The sequence below is a fragment of the Ovis aries genome, chromosome 12, assembly GCF_016772045.2.
Source record: "Ovis aries strain OAR_USU_Benz2616 breed Rambouillet chromosome 12, ARS-UI_Ramb_v3.0, whole genome shotgun sequence".
NCBI classification, from domain to species: domain Eukaryota; kingdom Metazoa; phylum Chordata; class Mammalia; order Artiodactyla; family Bovidae; genus Ovis; species Ovis aries.
Window position 1 is genome coordinate 78,780,556 of NC_056065.1, and position 15,993 is coordinate 78,796,548.

Here is a 15,993-nt window from a genome sequence, read left to right on the forward strand (position 1 = left end):
CCCAGTCACCCCGCTTGAGCTCTGTACCTCTGCGGCCCGCCAGCGATGACACCCACCCCCAGGGGCCCCTCGAGGACGAGACGGGACGCAAAGTGTGCGTCCCCGAGCAAGTATTTCAATAAACATCAGCTCTCTGTGCCTCAGCACAATGTCGCGAAAGCCCGAAAGCCCCAGCGAGGCCCGCATCCCCGCTTCCTCCCCCCGCGCGGCAGCAGGGCCAGCGGCCGCCGCGCGCCGGGCCCGGACGCCAGGACGCGCACTCGCGAGGCCCGCCGCGCGGCCGCGCCCACCGCGCATGCTCCGCGGGTCGCCGGGACCCCGCCGGGCGGCGGGCGGGGCGGGCTGCGCGAGGGCGCATGCGCAGACGGCGCCGCCGCGCGGTCCCAGTGCGGCAGCCGGAAAAAACCGCAGCGGCGGCGGCTGAGGCGGCGAGCGCGCGGGCGGCCGCAGGCGGAGCGCGGGCCGGGGCTGGCCGGGCGGGGCCCGAGCGGCGGGCTGACGGCGTCCGCGCGGCGGCGGAGGGCGAGCGCGACGAGGGGCGACTGCCGGCGCCGGCGCCGCAGGGACTTGGACGTTCTCGGCTCCGTCGGCGCCGGGCGGGGGCCGCCCGACTCCCCCGACCGCGTCTCCCCGGCGAGGCCGCGGGGCTCCGGCCGGCGGGGCGCCCCTCGGCGGGCCGCGCGCGGAGGGCGGCGCGATGGCTGGACGGCCCCCGCGACGTGACCGCTGAGGACGCCCCCGCCGCGCCCGGGCCCGGCCGCGCCGAGACAAAGGGGAGGCGCCCGCACGCGCGTTCGCGGGAGGCTCGCGGGGCGGCCGGACGCGGCGGCGCCTCGCCCCGGGCCGGGCGCGCGGGGCCTGCCCGATGCTCTGAGCGGCCCGGGGACTCCGGCCGGGACCCCGACCCCCCCGGCCCCGCGGCCGGCCGCGCCATGTGAAGGGTGGGCCGGCGCCCGGAGCGCGTGAGGATGGGGGATGCCGCGGACCCCCGGGACGGGAGGAGGACGTTCATTGTTCCGGCCATCAAGCCCTTCGACCACTACGACTTCTCCAGGGCCAAAATCGCCTGCAATCTGGCCTGGCTGGTGGCCAAGGCCTTCGGGACAGGTAGGCGGTGGCCGCCCCGTGCCTCCCTCCCCCGCAGCTGCGCGCATCCCGGTTTTGTTTCCGTCCTTTGGTCCCCCGCCCTCCTCGCCTGGCCCGGCGCACTGGCTCGGGGACGCGATGGGCGATGCGAGGAGGAGAAGGGGGGGTAACGCCGGCTTGCTCTTCGGTCAAGAGCCTCTGGTTTGGGCAGGTGGGATGCGCCAGATTTTTTATTGGACAGCAGAAGTGGATGTTTGCTGGTTTTTGTGTCCCCCCCCCCATCCAGTGACCAATTTTGTCACGCTTTTACACGGGGTGGTTTTCATTTGTGGTGTTTTCCTCATTGTGCTGCGTTCATTTCCCCCGCAGTCATAGCTGTGATTACAGCGCCGAGAAATCTGAGTTGGTTTCGTTATTATTGGAAGGAGGTGGCTGGCACACAGACGACATTGATTCTGACATTTGTAACCATGGCTGCGAGTCAGGCTCCGTGGGCTGTACGGTGGCCCCCGGCCGAGTGCAGGTTTTTAGTTTTGTGGTCCTTCTTTAAGCCTGTGTCCTCCCGTACACGGTCCAGGCTCTGTTAGACCAGTTATTTAAACCCAGTATTTAGCTTGCTGACTGTCACGTACTGTTTTCATTTCGTGTTCAGGCACATTCCTTTTTTCAAACATTTTGGCTTCATGAATTAAGAGAAACAACAACTCCCTACTGTGGGATTAAAAAAAATTTTTTTTTTTAATAGAAGAGTTTTTTGAGAGCATGTGCTGTTGACACAAACTGTATAGCACAGTGGAAGTTAGACACTCCCACCTTAACTCAGTCTTTGCAAAATAACAGGAAAAGGGCCTCCTGTGTAATCCTTGACTGGTGCTTTAGCAGCCCCTGTTGTGGAGCTCTGAAAGCTTTAGCGTTTCACTCGGAGAGTTTTCCATGAAGGCGGTGTCGTCTGATAGCTTTGATTCATTCTGTAAGATTTCTGTGCCCTAGTTAATAAATTTTGGATACGTAAAATAGCTTTTGAAAAGTTCCTTAGTATTTACAGACTTTTCTCCAGATGTTAAATACAGGTTTTTTTGTTTTTTTTTTTTTTTTTTGAGGGTAAGAGGATGGCTTATTTCCAGTTTTAGGACCATGAAAATATGTGGTTAAATGGTTTAATTCATTCTTAACTGTTCAAACATACACAGCTGAATACATACACAGGTGACTAGCAGGACTGCGTATTTAGTTAGCGAATGAATCTCAGCGTTTAGAAAATTATTTGAATTAGTTTTGAGGGAAACTTCACTTTACTGGGATTTGATGTTTATGACAGCTTTTGTTTTATTTGAATTCTCATGCTTTGTATTGAAGTAGAAAGATGTTAAAGGTTTCAAAACTGGCATCAGGAGTAAATATAGTAAAAAATTTACTTTGAAATAATTTAGATCTTAGAGATTTTGTTGAAACTGAATGTGTAGAGTAGCACCTGGGAGGGAACACAAAGTGTTAGAGTATTGTTGTTTCCTGAAGCTAATACCCATTTAGAGGAGAAATGGAAGCTATTTAAGTACTTAGAAAAGATGGAAAAAGAGAAATTTATATTTCCACCTCTGTGGAAAAGCAGTGTGTACAAAAGGGAAAGCAGAGGGGATAGCAAAATATTTTCTTTCCTCCTGAAACTGAGAAGAATCTTGTAGTGCAGATGGCTATGTTGCCCTGGATTCGTGAGGGTTCCTGACCAGAAAAAGGCCTGCTCTGTGGGCGCATGTCGGACAGGTTTACTAGATTCTGGACCTCTTGAGGAGCAGGCGTTGAACCTGCTTGGAGGAGAAGAGGAAGAAGCAGAGCACCCGTGGAATGTGTTGTGTGCGGGAGACCTGTGAGATGCTGTGCGTTCTGTTGTACGCTCAGGGCCCACAGCAGCTCTGATGTAGGTAGCCTGCTCCTCATCTAAAAATGCAAGGTCCCCAGTGCAGAGAGAGGTTAAACAGCTTCCCCACGGTCACACTTTGAATACGGGCAGACATGAGCTTTGACTTGAGTGTCTGACTCTAAAGGGTTGGGTGTGGGTGGAGCAGGCACACCTCTTCTGTGTCTGATGCTTCAAACACACTGCTCTGCTAGTCCCACAGCATCCCTCTGGAAGGATAGTGTTCTCATTTCACAGATGAGGGAACAAGCTCAGACCCGTTTGCCCAAGATTAAACATCTGGCGGGTCCTGCAAGTCTTTCCTCCTTCCGCCACTCTGCAGAATAAGCCTCTTATCTGCCAGGTGTGCAAAATGTCCGTGTAGTACATGTTAAAAGTCTTATTTGCTTATTTGTTTTCTTTAAATAACGGCAGATATTACTCTCAGATGGTTTAGATGAATGACGTTGGCACTTATATTTGTCTTGGCAGCGATTGGCATGGATAAAAGTCAGATTCAAAATGGAATGAAAAACAAGGTTAAAAAACCATAAGAAAGGCACTTGCTGCTGCTGCTAAGTCACATCAGTCGTGTCCGACTCTGTGCAACCCTCTATAGACGGAAGCCCACCAGGCTCCTCTGTCCCTGAGATTCTCCAGGCAATAATACTGGAGTGGGTTGCCATTTCCTTCTCCAATGCAAAAGTCACTTAGTAAGGAGAGATTAGTGTATTATTATGAAGGTTATGTATGTACATTTTGTTTATTCTTATTCAACAGTCTTTCAAAGTATAAACTTATGTGGGATGAGTAGAAAAAAGGTAAGGTTTCATTTCTTTGGGTGTAAATTTTCTGCATTTGCTGCAGACACTGTTTCATGACAGGTGTTAGCAGACAGCACATTTCAGAGGCATTGCCTAGTGGTGTTCAGTGAATCATTCAGAACACTAGCTCCCTTTTAAGTTATGACTTATGAACATCCCTTCTTTAACGATGGCATGTAGGGTTCTCAGGTGCTGATTTAGTCTTTTGCTGTGAGAAGCTTTCTAACTTTTGACATATTAAATTTTAGAACTATATATCGGGAAACTCATTTAAGATGATAGTTGGAAATCAATTGTGGGCATAGTATGAAGTTATTGAACTTAGCACTGGCATTGTAATACCTAGAGAGCAGACGGAGTATTTACTTAATTCGAGCTTGGAATCATATTCTTTTTCTTTACACTGAAAATGTTCCAGATAACCCAAATCTTAATAGTTTATTTTGTAGGAGGAGGCAGATACAGCTTCGATCAAATGAAGAACACATTTGTTTAGGTGAATTTTATTCAGTGAGCGGGTAAGATGCTTACCTTAAGCACACTGCAGAAGGAACAGTTGAACTGTGCTGGGTCTGGTGTATCTGATAGCTTCGCCCGTCTATGCAGCGGCATAACTTTGCCCTAAGTTTGCCAGGTTCTCACATCTGGAGTTCTCTTTTCTTGGTCGTGTAACCTGGGCAATGGCAGTGAAAATGCCGCTTCTTTACCCTAACGCTGGACCACCAGGGAATTGCCAGCGTTTGTTCTTCACGTAGAACTTAAGACCCCCTTCCTGGTGTCGCTTTATCATTTCAGCCTCATCAACGGTCTTCCTCCCTTTCGCACCATGCAGTATGTGGTGTGAACTACAGAGTGTACATAGCAGAGCATAAAATCGTCTGCTAATGTGTGTGTGTGCCAAGCGACTTCAGTCGTGTCCAGCGCTTTGTGACCCCGTGGACTGCAGCCCACCAGGCTCCTTTGTCTGTGGGGTTCTCCAGGCAGGATGCTGGAATGGGCTGCCACGCCCTCTCCTGACCCAGGGCTTGAACCTGGATCTCTTACGTCTCTTACGCTGAAGGCCAAGCCCTTCACCACTGATGCCACCTGGGGGCCCCTCTGCTACTATCAGTTCAGTCCAGCCGCTCAGTCGTGTCCAGCTCTCTGCGACCCCATGGACTGCAGCACGCCAGGCCTCCCTGTCCACCACCAACTCCCAGAGTTTACTCAAACTCATGTCCATTGAGTCAGTGATGCCATCCAACCATCTCATCCTCTGTTGTCCCCTTCTCCTCCCGGCTTCAATCTTTCCCAGCATCAGGGTCTTTTCTAATGAGTCACTTCTTCGCATCAGGTGGCCAAAGTATTGCAGCTTCAGCATCAGTCCTTCCAATGAATATTCAGAACTGATTTCCTTTAGGATTGACTGGTTTGATCTCCTTGCAGTCCAAGGGACTCTGAAGAGTCTTCTCCAACACCACGGTTCAAACGCATCAGTTCTGCGCTCAGCTTTCTTTATGGTCCAAATCTCACATCCACACATGACTACTGGAAAAGTCATAGCTTTGGCTAGATGGACCTTTGTTGGCAAAGTAATGTCTCTGCTTTTTAATATGCTATTTATCTGCTATTTTTATTTAATATGCTTTTTTATCTGATACTATAAATACTCCTTATTATGTTTCTTTGTATATCTCAATACATTTTGTCAAAATCCTGCATGAGATGTGACTCTCATGCACGTGTGAAGTTGTGATCTCAGTGGCCAGCACTGTGGTGAAGGGAGCCTGGAGCAGAGAGGCCGGTTTGGGAAGTTCTCGCAGGAGTCTGGGCATGAGGTCGTGGGAGCTGAGGTGGCAGCATGGAAACGCCGGTGATGTTTATGGAGTTCTCCCCGTGTGTCAGCCTCTTTCTGTGTTCCTTCTCATTTTGGTCCTCATAACAGCCTTGAGAGGTGGAAGCTGTGCAGGGCCGCTGATGAGGACATGAGGCCCAGGGGCTCAGAGCCTCGCCCCACACCACCCAGCGTACGGCTGTGCGTTCTGCGTCTGTGTTCAGCTGCCCTCTTCACCACTGTCCTGTATGCCCACTGTTCCTGTTAATCCAGGAGTCGGATTAATGGAAAAGAGGCAAAGGTAGAAAAAACACTGCCGAGACCTAGTCCCTGGTGTTTCTAACGGGCTGGATTTGGGAGGCCTGGGTGGGGGGCGCGGTCACCTGAAGTTGTAAGGAGAACGGGTTACTTGAGCTTTGCTGTCGGTGACTGGAGCGGCCAGTGGGAAGGGGAAGTCAGCTTTGTTCTGGGGAACCTTGAACTTCATGTGTTGGCCAAACGTGTCATCTGAGGAATCCAATAAGGTAGGCAGCTGTGAATGTGGGTATGGAGGAGGGCTGACCAGGCGAGGCTACAGAATAGCAGTTTGGGAATCTTCTGTGTGTGAAGTGTCATTGAACTGGGAAGGAGATGAGACATAGAGGGAGAGAGGATTTGAGACAGAATCTAGGGTAGCGAACACTGAGAATTGTTTCGGAAGGAGGCTGAAGAAGAGAAGTCAGAATTTGAGCAATCCGAGTTAGGAGGAGAATTAAGAAGGTGTAAAAACACTGAGGCCCTGGAAGGGGAACGTTTCCAGTGGGTGGTCTTCTTAGCTGGGCCAGAGGCTGCAGGTGTGTGAGCCGGGCCTGTCTGCTGAGAGCTTGTGCTGTCGTGCAGAGGTGCGGTCAGTGTGTGACCATCGCAGAGTTCAGGCGAAACCCCGGAGCTGCGGAGCTGGCCAGGGCCCTGGGGAAGAGGAGGCGCTGGGGACGCCGTGGAGGGCGCTGGCTTTCTCAGAAGTCTGTGAAGAAAGCCGGGGCAGTGGAGATGGTGGGGGCGGGGAGGGAGGCGGGCCGAGTGGAGAGTAGGCGCGGCAGGTGGAGCCCATGGTGCGTGTGCAGGTAGGGAGCCCGAAGCTGGGTGTGTCAGCGCAGCAGCGGAGACCTGAGCTTGCAGGAGGCCTCTGTGCTGAGTGCAGGAGATCTAGCTTGAAAGGTGAGCTGGGCTTGCTTGAGGGGCCACGCTAAGGAATGTGGTGTTTATTTAGTAGGTAAGTAAATTATCCTAGGCACCTTAGATTTCTTTTAGAAAGCCACTATAATTTATTGAACACATACTTTGTGTCAGATATAGTTTTGAGCATTTTATATGCATTTTTTTTAAATTCTGAGAACGACCCTACTAAGTAGATACTATATTTCTTCATTTGCAACTGTGAGGCAGGGCCCCCCACTGCAGCACGGCTGTCTGGATCCTTGTTGTGGGAAGCAGCTGGAGCGTCATAGGAGTTCAACAGCACCCACTCCCAGCTCGTTCCTTCAAACTACTTTCTAGCTCTGAAATGGGGAGTGTGAGCTAATTTTTAAGTACTTTAGGCTCTTGAAGTAAAATATATCTGAAATGACATTTGTCCTCAGCAAAGGAAAGTTTCAAAGTAGATGGTTTCATTTTTTTCTGCTGGCATTTTACTGCTTCTTTCAAGATTCTCTTTCAGCTTCTTGTTTTCCATTCTCTCTCCCTTTTTTTTTTAATGACATTCAAATTACGAGATTGCTGACTTGTAAATTTTTCTCTGATTGGTGCAGTTTGTAGAATTTTGTATTGTAACAGATTCTGAAACAGCAGAACTATCCTTTTTTTTTTTAAGCTATTTTCCTCCCCCTCCCCCCGCCTTTTTTTAAAATTGGTTTTAGAGGGCTTGACTGTAAGTCCTTGAAATTTTACTTGTGACACCTCATATTATTTGAAGAGGTGAGACAGGCATAGATTCACGAGTCCAAAGGTGCAGAAGGCGGATTTAGTGGGAAGTCGCCTAGACACAGAGAAGGAAAGATGATATTGTGGGGAGTGTTAAAGAGTGATTTTTTTTTTTTTAACTCAGGAATGGCCCCTACTCCAGGGTCCTCTCATGTCCCACACAGGCCAGGGCTCTTGCCAGCATCACAGAAAGTGCTCTGCTCTTCTCTTACACCCTTCTTTCTCTTTAAATAGACAAAGCTGCTCAATGATAGGAGATCTCAGATATATATATCAACAGTAAACTTCCATGTACTCTTTACCCAACCTCCTCAGTCAACAGCTCATGGCCAACCTTGATTTATCTGTCCCCTTGCCCGTTATTTGAAGCAAATCCCTGCCATCCAGTCATTTCATCAATAAATGTACGAGTGTCTCCAAAAGTCGGGGCTCCCTTTCTTTTTTTACTGACGTCTAGTTGCTTGGCAGTGTTGCCTTAGCTCCTGCTATGTGCGGAGCGCCTGGCAGAGCTCCTGTGCTCACAGCAGGCCTCAGCGCTGCCTGCTTCATGCGTGGTGCCCAGAGTGGGTGTGCACCCCAGCCTCCCAGCTCACGCCCCCCGTGTCCTGCGTGTGCCTCTCTGCCTGTGTCTGTTTCTCTTTGCAGCTGGGCTCACCTGCACCGTTTTTCTAGACCCCGTATACATGCGTCACGGTGCGGCGTTTTCTCTTTCTGACACGTCTCTCTGTGTGATGGCCTCTAGGTCCACCCATATCTCTGCAAGGACGCAGCTCCATGCCTCCTGTGGTGAGTAGTGTCCCTGGGGTATTTCTCTCTGTGTGATGGCCTCTAGGCCCACCCATGTCTCTGCAAGGACGCAGCTGCATGCCTCCTGTGGTGAGGAGCGTCCCTGGGGTATTTCTCTCTGTGTGATGGCCTCTAGGCCCACCCATGTCTCTGCAAGGACACAGCTCCATGCCTCCCGTGGTGAGGAGCGTCCCTGGGGCATACGTGCCACGTCTTCTTGATCGGTTCCTCTGCTGACGGACACCTGGGCTGCGTCTGTGTCTCGGCCGTCGTGAGCGGTGCGGCCGTGCGCACTGGGTGCGTGTGTCGTCTGCTGTGGAGGGGCTCCCTGCTCACACGCGACTGCAGCCTCGCCATCGTCTCGCACTCCTCGTCACCGCTCATGCTTTCGCCTCCTTTGTCTCCCAGTTCATTTGTCCCAGTCAGTGTCGGATCAGGGCCGTCTTTGCCATTTGTTATCTCTCTCTCTGGAGAAGGCAATGGCAACCCTCTCCAGTGCTCTTGCCTGGAGAATCCCTTGGACAGAGGAGCCTGGTGGTCTACAGTCCATGGGGTCGTGAGAGTCAGATACAACTGAGCGACTGACACGCACACATCTCTCTCTTCCCCTTTTTTTTTTTTTGGCCCCTTGTATTTCTCATATACTGACAGCTAAATTAAACGGATTCATGTTTGTTGGTTTTTTGTACGCTTCATAGGTTTTTGTACTTCCACCAGGAGGCACTTAATGTCTCGTTATTTCTCTTTCTGTCATGACTTCTTCATTTGTTACTTGGAATATTCTTCCCTGAATTAAGTGTCTGGGTACCCTGGGGGGAAATGTCCTCGATGAACCCTGGCCTCCAGGTGCACTGCCAGGCACCCACCCCAAAGGTCATGGAGCAGAAAAGCTCACAAACCAGATCAGAGTGCTTATATCGCATGGTTTGTTAAATCAGTTTACGGTGGGAAGCGAGGGGCGAGGTGGGGCGGGTTGACACGTGCAGGGCAGAGTGGGCCCCCTGCCCTCCATCCTTAGCTTTGCCCATCGCTTTCTGCTGTAGCAGCCTCACCTAGGGATGGTGTGGTCACACCAGTCGGAGCCGAGGTTGGAACACAGAGGCCCACAGTGACGCAGGCCACACGCTCGCTCCATCAGGGAGGCAAGGGACAGCACGCCTGCCGCAGCTTCCCCGCGCGCCAGGCGTGTCGGGAAGCCTGCTGCATCGGCGTGGGCCTCAGGCTTCTGGGGCAGAGGATGCCTGGGCCAGAGTGAGCATCACCCGCGGCGGCTCGCTTAGGCATCCAGACTGAGGCGTTCGTGTGTGTGTAGCGTGCATTGCCTGTTGTTTGCACATTTAATTATCATAAATATTTATGGAATTCCAGCTGAGCTATTTAAAATCCTAAAAGATGGTGCTGTTAAAGTACTGCACTGAGTATGTCAGCAAACTTGGAAAACTCATCAGTGGCCACAGGACTGGAGAAGGCCAGTTTTCATTTTAGTCCCAAAGAAGGGCGCTGCCGAAGAATGCTCATAGGATGGTGCCGTTGCCCTCATTTCACATGCTGGCACACGCAAAATCCTTCAAGCTAGGCTTCAGCAGTACCTGAGCCAAGAACTTCGAAATGTACAAGCTGGGTTTAGAACAGACAGAGGCACCAGAAATCAAATTGGCAACATCCTTTGGATCATGGAGAAAGCAAGGGAGTTCCAGAAAAACATCTGCTTCATTGAAAATTCTTAAAGAGTTGGGAATACCACACCACCTTACCTGCCTCCTGAGAAGCCTGTATGTGGATCAAGAAGCAACAGAACCAGACATGGAACAACTGACTGGTTCCAAGTTGGGAGAGGAGTACGTCAAGGCTGTATACTGTCACCCTGCTTATTTAACTTAGATGCAGAGTACATCATGCGGAGTGCCATGCTGGATGAATCACGAGCTGAAGTCAGGATTGCTGGAAGAAATATCAAAAACGTCAGATACTCAGATGATACCATCTTAATGGCGAAAAGCGAAGAGGAACGAGAGACCCTCTTGATGAAGGTGAAAGAGGAAAGTGAGAAAGCTGGCTTACAACTCAACATTTAAAAACCTAGGATCGTGGCGTATGGTCCCATCTTTTCATGGCAAATAGCAGAGGAGGAAGTGGGAGCAGTGGCAGACTTCACTTTCTTTCAGAATCACTGGATGGCGACTGCAGCCGTGAAATCAGAAAAGACGCTTGCTCCTTGGAAGGGAAGCTATGACAGACCTAGACAGCATATTAAGAAGCAGAGACGTCACTTTGCTGACTAAGATCTGTGTACTTCAAAGCTATTGTTTTTCCAGTGGTCGTGTACGGATGTGAGAGTTGGACCATAAAGAAGGCTGAGCACTGAACAATTGATGCTTTTGAACTGTGGTGTTGGAGAAGACTCTTGAGAGTCCCTTCAACAGCAAGGAGATCAAACCAGTCCATCCTAAAGGAAATCAGTCCTGAATAGTCATTGGAAGGACTGATGCTAAAGCTTAAGTGCAATGCTTTGGCCACCTGATGCGAAGAGCTGACTCATTGGAAAAGACCCTCATGCTGGGAAAAGTGAAGGCAGAAGAGGGCGGCAGAGGGATGCGATGGCTGATGGCATCAGTGACTCGACGGGCATGAATTTGATCAGACTCGGGGGGGTAGTGAAGGACGGGGAGGCCTAGTGTGCTGCAGTCCGCAGGGTCGGAAAGCACTGGACACGACGGAGCGAGTGAACAGCAACATTGCCTTTCTGTGTACACTGCTCGCCACTCAGCTTTACGCGGGACATTCCTTGAGTTCTGTCTGTGGCTAACAGACTTTTCATTTCCTAGTAGTCACCTATACTTCAGATAGCTTTCAAAGTCTTCGCATCAATCTTAACAAACGCATGCATTGTTTAGTAGAGCTGCGCAGTCTTCAAAGTAAAAGTGCGTCTTCTAAGGTAGAGGAGAGGCAGGGTAACTGCTCGGTTCTTGCCGTTTACCGAGGAGAAATTGGGCCAAAGTGATGGGTCAGTGGCCCCTGAGAATCTGGAAGGGAGTGAAGAGTAGGGAGAAAGGACACTTTGAGCCGTGGCGACCGGGTTGTCAGAGGCTGTGCAGGGGACAGGAGCGTGGTCCCGAGGCTGCGTGGCCAGCAGGGGCCCTGCGCGATCCAGGGATGCAGGCAGCCTGGGCCACTTTCCTGGGGGTCAGAGGAAGGCGCTGGATCCTTGCAGAAGTTGGACATCGTCGAAAGCCCTGAGGCTTGGTGTGCTGTGTCACCTGGTCAGGTCTGCCCACGGGAAAGAAGCAGACCCTGACTACAGAAGAGAGTGGCCTGGAGCAGGGCGAGAGTGACACTGCAGAGACAGATGTGGGAGAGAACTGACGCCGAGTGCGAAAGGCTGACCTTCCCAACCAGCGTAGTTCAGGCGGAGAGTCCTGGGAGCGGGACTGGAGCTGTGTGTTGGGACTGTGGGAAGGGAGGGCCTTGCTGGGCGTGGTGACGGGTCTGATCTGGGGCCTGAGGGACGGGGAGGCGCCAGTGATGACACCCAGGCCCCAGGCTTGTGCGCTTGGAAGGTGCTGTGGGTCTGGGATGTGAGGAACACGGGGAGAAGACTGATGTGGGGCGCTTGGGGGTCTCATGACTTTTCTCAGTGTAATTTCAAATGTCTGGAAATAGCAGGAGCTCCCCAGCACCCGCCACCCGGAGCTGTCAGTGGTGGGCGTTCTGCCCCGTTTGTTCTGTGATGCTCCCCCTTTCCCTGACACAAGCACATGTGTGTGTGTGTGTGTATATGTGATGCTTCCCCTTTCCCTGACACAAGCACGCGTGTGTGTGTGTATATACAAATACATAATATTTTCTGAACTGTTTGAGGATGAATTAGAGACACTGTACCCTCCACCCCTAAATGCTTCAGGCTGTCTCCTAAGATGAACAGTAAGTCTCAGATAATCTGAAAATTTTAAGAATCGGGAAATTTAGCTTGACGTTACATCTGATCCTGCGTTCACCTTTGCCATTGTCTCAGTGTCCTTTGCTGCTGCTTTCTTCTCTGCCCAGAGCCGCCCGGGACCATGCACCGTGTCTAACTGGCTTGTCTCTGTCAGCTCTGTAACCCGGCTGGCTTGTCAGTCTGTCCTTGTTTTCATGATGCTGGCATGGTGAAGCCTGCCACCCCGCCGCATGCGGGGGTGGGCGTCAGGTCCCTGCCTTGGGTGCTGTCTCTTTGCAGGAGGAGGCTGGTCCCCGCAGGGCGGCCCCTGCCCCCTGGTCCTCTGACCCCCGTGACGGGGTCTGGCCGCTGGCAGGGTCCCAGCAGGAGCCCCTAGGCAGTAAGAAGAACCAGTGCCCAGAGCCCTGCCCCGGACAGGAGCAGTGGAGGCCCGGGGGCTGAGGCGCTTCCCTGCACCCCTCCCGGCACCTGCTGCCAGCCCGTCGTCTTTGGCTTTCTTCCCTCTTGTTCTCTGACGTCTCCTCTCTTTCCCCTCCCTCCCTCCCCGCACCCCCTCCACTGCCCCTTCTCTCCTCCCTGTCTCTCTGGTGGCAGGTGCACCTTGGTGCCCCCTGCCTTCCTGGGGGCCTGGCCCAGGACACCCAGGAGGCACCCGAGGGGAACCACCGGGCAGCCCCGCCCTCTGGTCCCCCACCCTCTGGCCTCCCAGGATCGGACGGCTGGGGGTGGGGGAGACGTGGGAAGTCCCGGCTCTCAGCACCCCTGGCATGTCTGAGCCTGCAGTGTCTGTCTGTTTCCTTTATTAAAGTGTGTTTTTGTCTTAGAAAAACTGTAGGCCACTTATTTTACAGAAGGTCCCTCGATGTGGATCTGTCAAACGTGTCTTCATGACAGAGTCAAGTCCCGCAGGTCGGGCAGGGTGGCCGCCGAAGCGGCGCTGTGTTTCCAGTGGGTCGTGCCAGAGGCACACGATGCGCATTCAGTTGTTGAGGTGGACTTTAATCTCTCTCTTAAAAAAAAAAGTTTCTTTTTGATCGCGCTGGGTCTTTGTTGCTGCCTGTGGGCGCTCTAGTCACGGTGCTTCCCTCGTGGAGCCCGGGCTCTCGCTGCACGAGCCTCAGTAGCTGTGGTGCGCGGGCTCAGTGGTTGTGTCTCGAGGGCCCTGGAGCGTGCAGGCGTCAGGAGCTGTGCAGGGCTTAGTGGTTCCTCCTCAGCGTGTGGAATCTTCCCGGACCAGGGGTCGACCCGTGTCCCCTGCATCAGCAAGTGGGTTCTTACCCACTGTGCCACCAGGCGACTCCAGATTTTGGCCTCTTGCTTCAGGTGGTATCTGCTACTTTTCTCCACTGTGAGATTATTATTTTCCATTTTTAATTAAGAAGCAATTTGCGGGGAGATAACTTGAAACATCCTGTTCATCAAACTTCGGCCCACTGGCTTGGCACCCACAATGATTCTTGCTTGAGTCAGTTATTACCCCGTTTACTGTATCCCAGTTTTAGTTGGTATTCTGCTACAAGGAAGAGTTTTCCCTTCTTTTTCTTTCACACACTTATTTATCTGGTTACATCAGGATGGACATTCTCATTCATTCAAGCGGGTTATAATCGCTTGGTGTCATTATTTATTTGATGTTCAGATTGTCTTAGGTTTGGCTGATTGGAGTCTCCTTCCAGTGGAGTCCTGCGAGCTGACACGGCCCCCTGTTGGCTCTGACACTTCCTGGCACGCGCATGCACGGGTTCTTAGCTGAGCGTGTGCTTTGCTGGTCCAGCTCGGGAGGAAGCAGCCACTTCTTGAGGAGTCCTGGTTGCTTTCGTGGGAGGGTCTTGGAGACCAGAATGGAGGTGCGCTCTGGCAGCTGCTGGGGCTCAGCAGACGTGACCTGCGGCTCAGGTGCTCTGTCGCCGTCAGAGGCGCGTGGCAGTTGCCGTGTGCTCACGCTGACTCTTCCTATCGGAGGCCGGCTGCACGGAACTCGCCCTCACCTTCCCCTCACCCTGTGCGTTACTGCCCCTGCCGCCCAGGAACCTGGCTCTGGGCTTGGGGTTGAGGTTCCCCAGCGTCCTGGAGGCTGGTGAGGATCTGCAGCTCGGAAGAGGCCCTTGTGTCTCTCAGGGCAGCGGGAGGGGTGGGGTGGGGACTTAACCCCTGGGGTGCAGCGTGGAGGGACGGGGAGCCCCTGCCCGTGCTGTGCTCCGGGCGCCCTTCTGGGTGCTGATGCCGAGGATGGGAAAGGGCCCGCTCTCCTGGAGGCTGTGGTGAGGAGGGAATAGCAGACCCGGGTATCATGGGACAGCAGTCATGAGAACAGGATGACCGATGGGAAGAGGGGTCTGGGGATGATGGCTCACAGCTCCCGTGGGAGGGTGAGGGCTGACTGGGCCTTGTGGAGCCCAGAGACTCAGTGTCTGTGGCGCACTGGCCGGCCCGGAGGGGCAGAGGGTGAGGTCCAGAGCCGGGGAGGCAGACGCCTGACACACGTGGGCAGCGGGGGACGGCCTGAACTCGGGGAGAGGATGACTGCACTCAGGGACCCCCATCAAGTAAGACAGGGCTCCAGAGCGCCAGCATGGCAGCACTCTGCCATGCAGCTTCCCGCTGCTGGTGAATTAGGCTAACTGAAAACCACTCAGGTTTTGAGAGGGAATGCTGCTGTAGAAGTCAGGTGGCCCAGGGGGAATTCTCAGGGCTTTCAAAGCAGAGAGGAGGAGTAGATTGGGGTTGCTAGTGCAGAATCTGGGACTTGAGGGGAAATTTGAAATCTGTGCATATCTTTAGAACAAGGCCAATGACTAAAATTTTACACAGTAACGTTTCCAACCATCAGATGCCCGTTGCGTGCACTGGGCACGGAGCTGCTGCGCTGTGAGTCGTGGGAATAAGAGGCCTGGGCCTGGGTGAGTCCCTCCTTGTCAACAGTGGGTTTAGGAACTGTCCGTCATTTTGACAGGCAGACTCTTTGTAACTTAATCTTTGATTCCTGGTACTAGGATTTTTTTTCTTTAAGGTTACTGATCATTTTTGTGTCCTTTGGTTGATGTAGAGTTCAAGCTCTAGGCTTTACTTTCACTTGGAGTTTTTGATACTCACAGATTCTGTCTTAGTAATTGTCTTAGACACAGTTTTTAGATTCGGAAATTAAGGCAGCATTCCCCTGGCTGAGTAGTGACATTTCTGAAATGCACTCCCCTCATACCGTTACTGGTGCTGACTCAGCTCTGTGGGGAAGGCCCCTGAGCAAGACTGTTGCTGTGCTCTCTGCCCGTGCCTGAGCCTCTCAGGTGGTTGTGAGTTTCAAAGCTTTGCTCTAGCCAGGGTTTATTTATAGTAACAGGAGCGTGGTAGGTTCTCGCTTCAGTCCTGGTACACGAGAAAAACTTGTCTCTTCTCCGTTGCAATTCTGGGAGTGGAGTTTCAGTTTTCTCAAGTGTTAATGTCTTATCTTCTTGTGCTCTGGAGATGAGGGGGAGGGTGGAAGTTCTGACCTTTGGTTTTGCCTGTTGATTTTCTGATATGCAGTTCCAGTTCATTTGACCTAAAAAGTGGTGCAGCTCCAGACTGTGGTTTCGAAGAGCGGCAGTTTTGTGCTGTTTGCGAAATGATAGGCATTCTTGACATTGTCGCTTCAGCATGTGCAGTTCTTGAAGTCTTGTTCCTAAAAGGGACCTGCTTTACGATGCTCAGTACGCAG

General features: G+C 52.4%; 1 protein-coding gene across 7 annotated transcripts in view; it reads left to right on the plus strand.

The window, feature by feature from the left end:
* Positions 1-796: 796 nt before the first annotated feature.
* Positions 797-15,993, plus strand: part of CAMSAP2 (calmodulin regulated spectrin associated protein family member 2) — a 96,419-nt gene continuing 81,222 nt past the window's right edge. For all 7 annotated transcript variants that reach the window (XR_009595775.1, XM_015099407.4, XM_027976003.3 and 4 more), the window contains exon 1: positions 797-1,107. Coding sequence is in view for 6 of the 7 variants with exons in the window: in XM_015099407.4 (XP_014954893.2) it covers positions 969-1,107 (139 nt within the window). In the remaining variant the exon portion in view is untranslated. The remainder of the gene's footprint in view (positions 1,108-15,993) is intronic.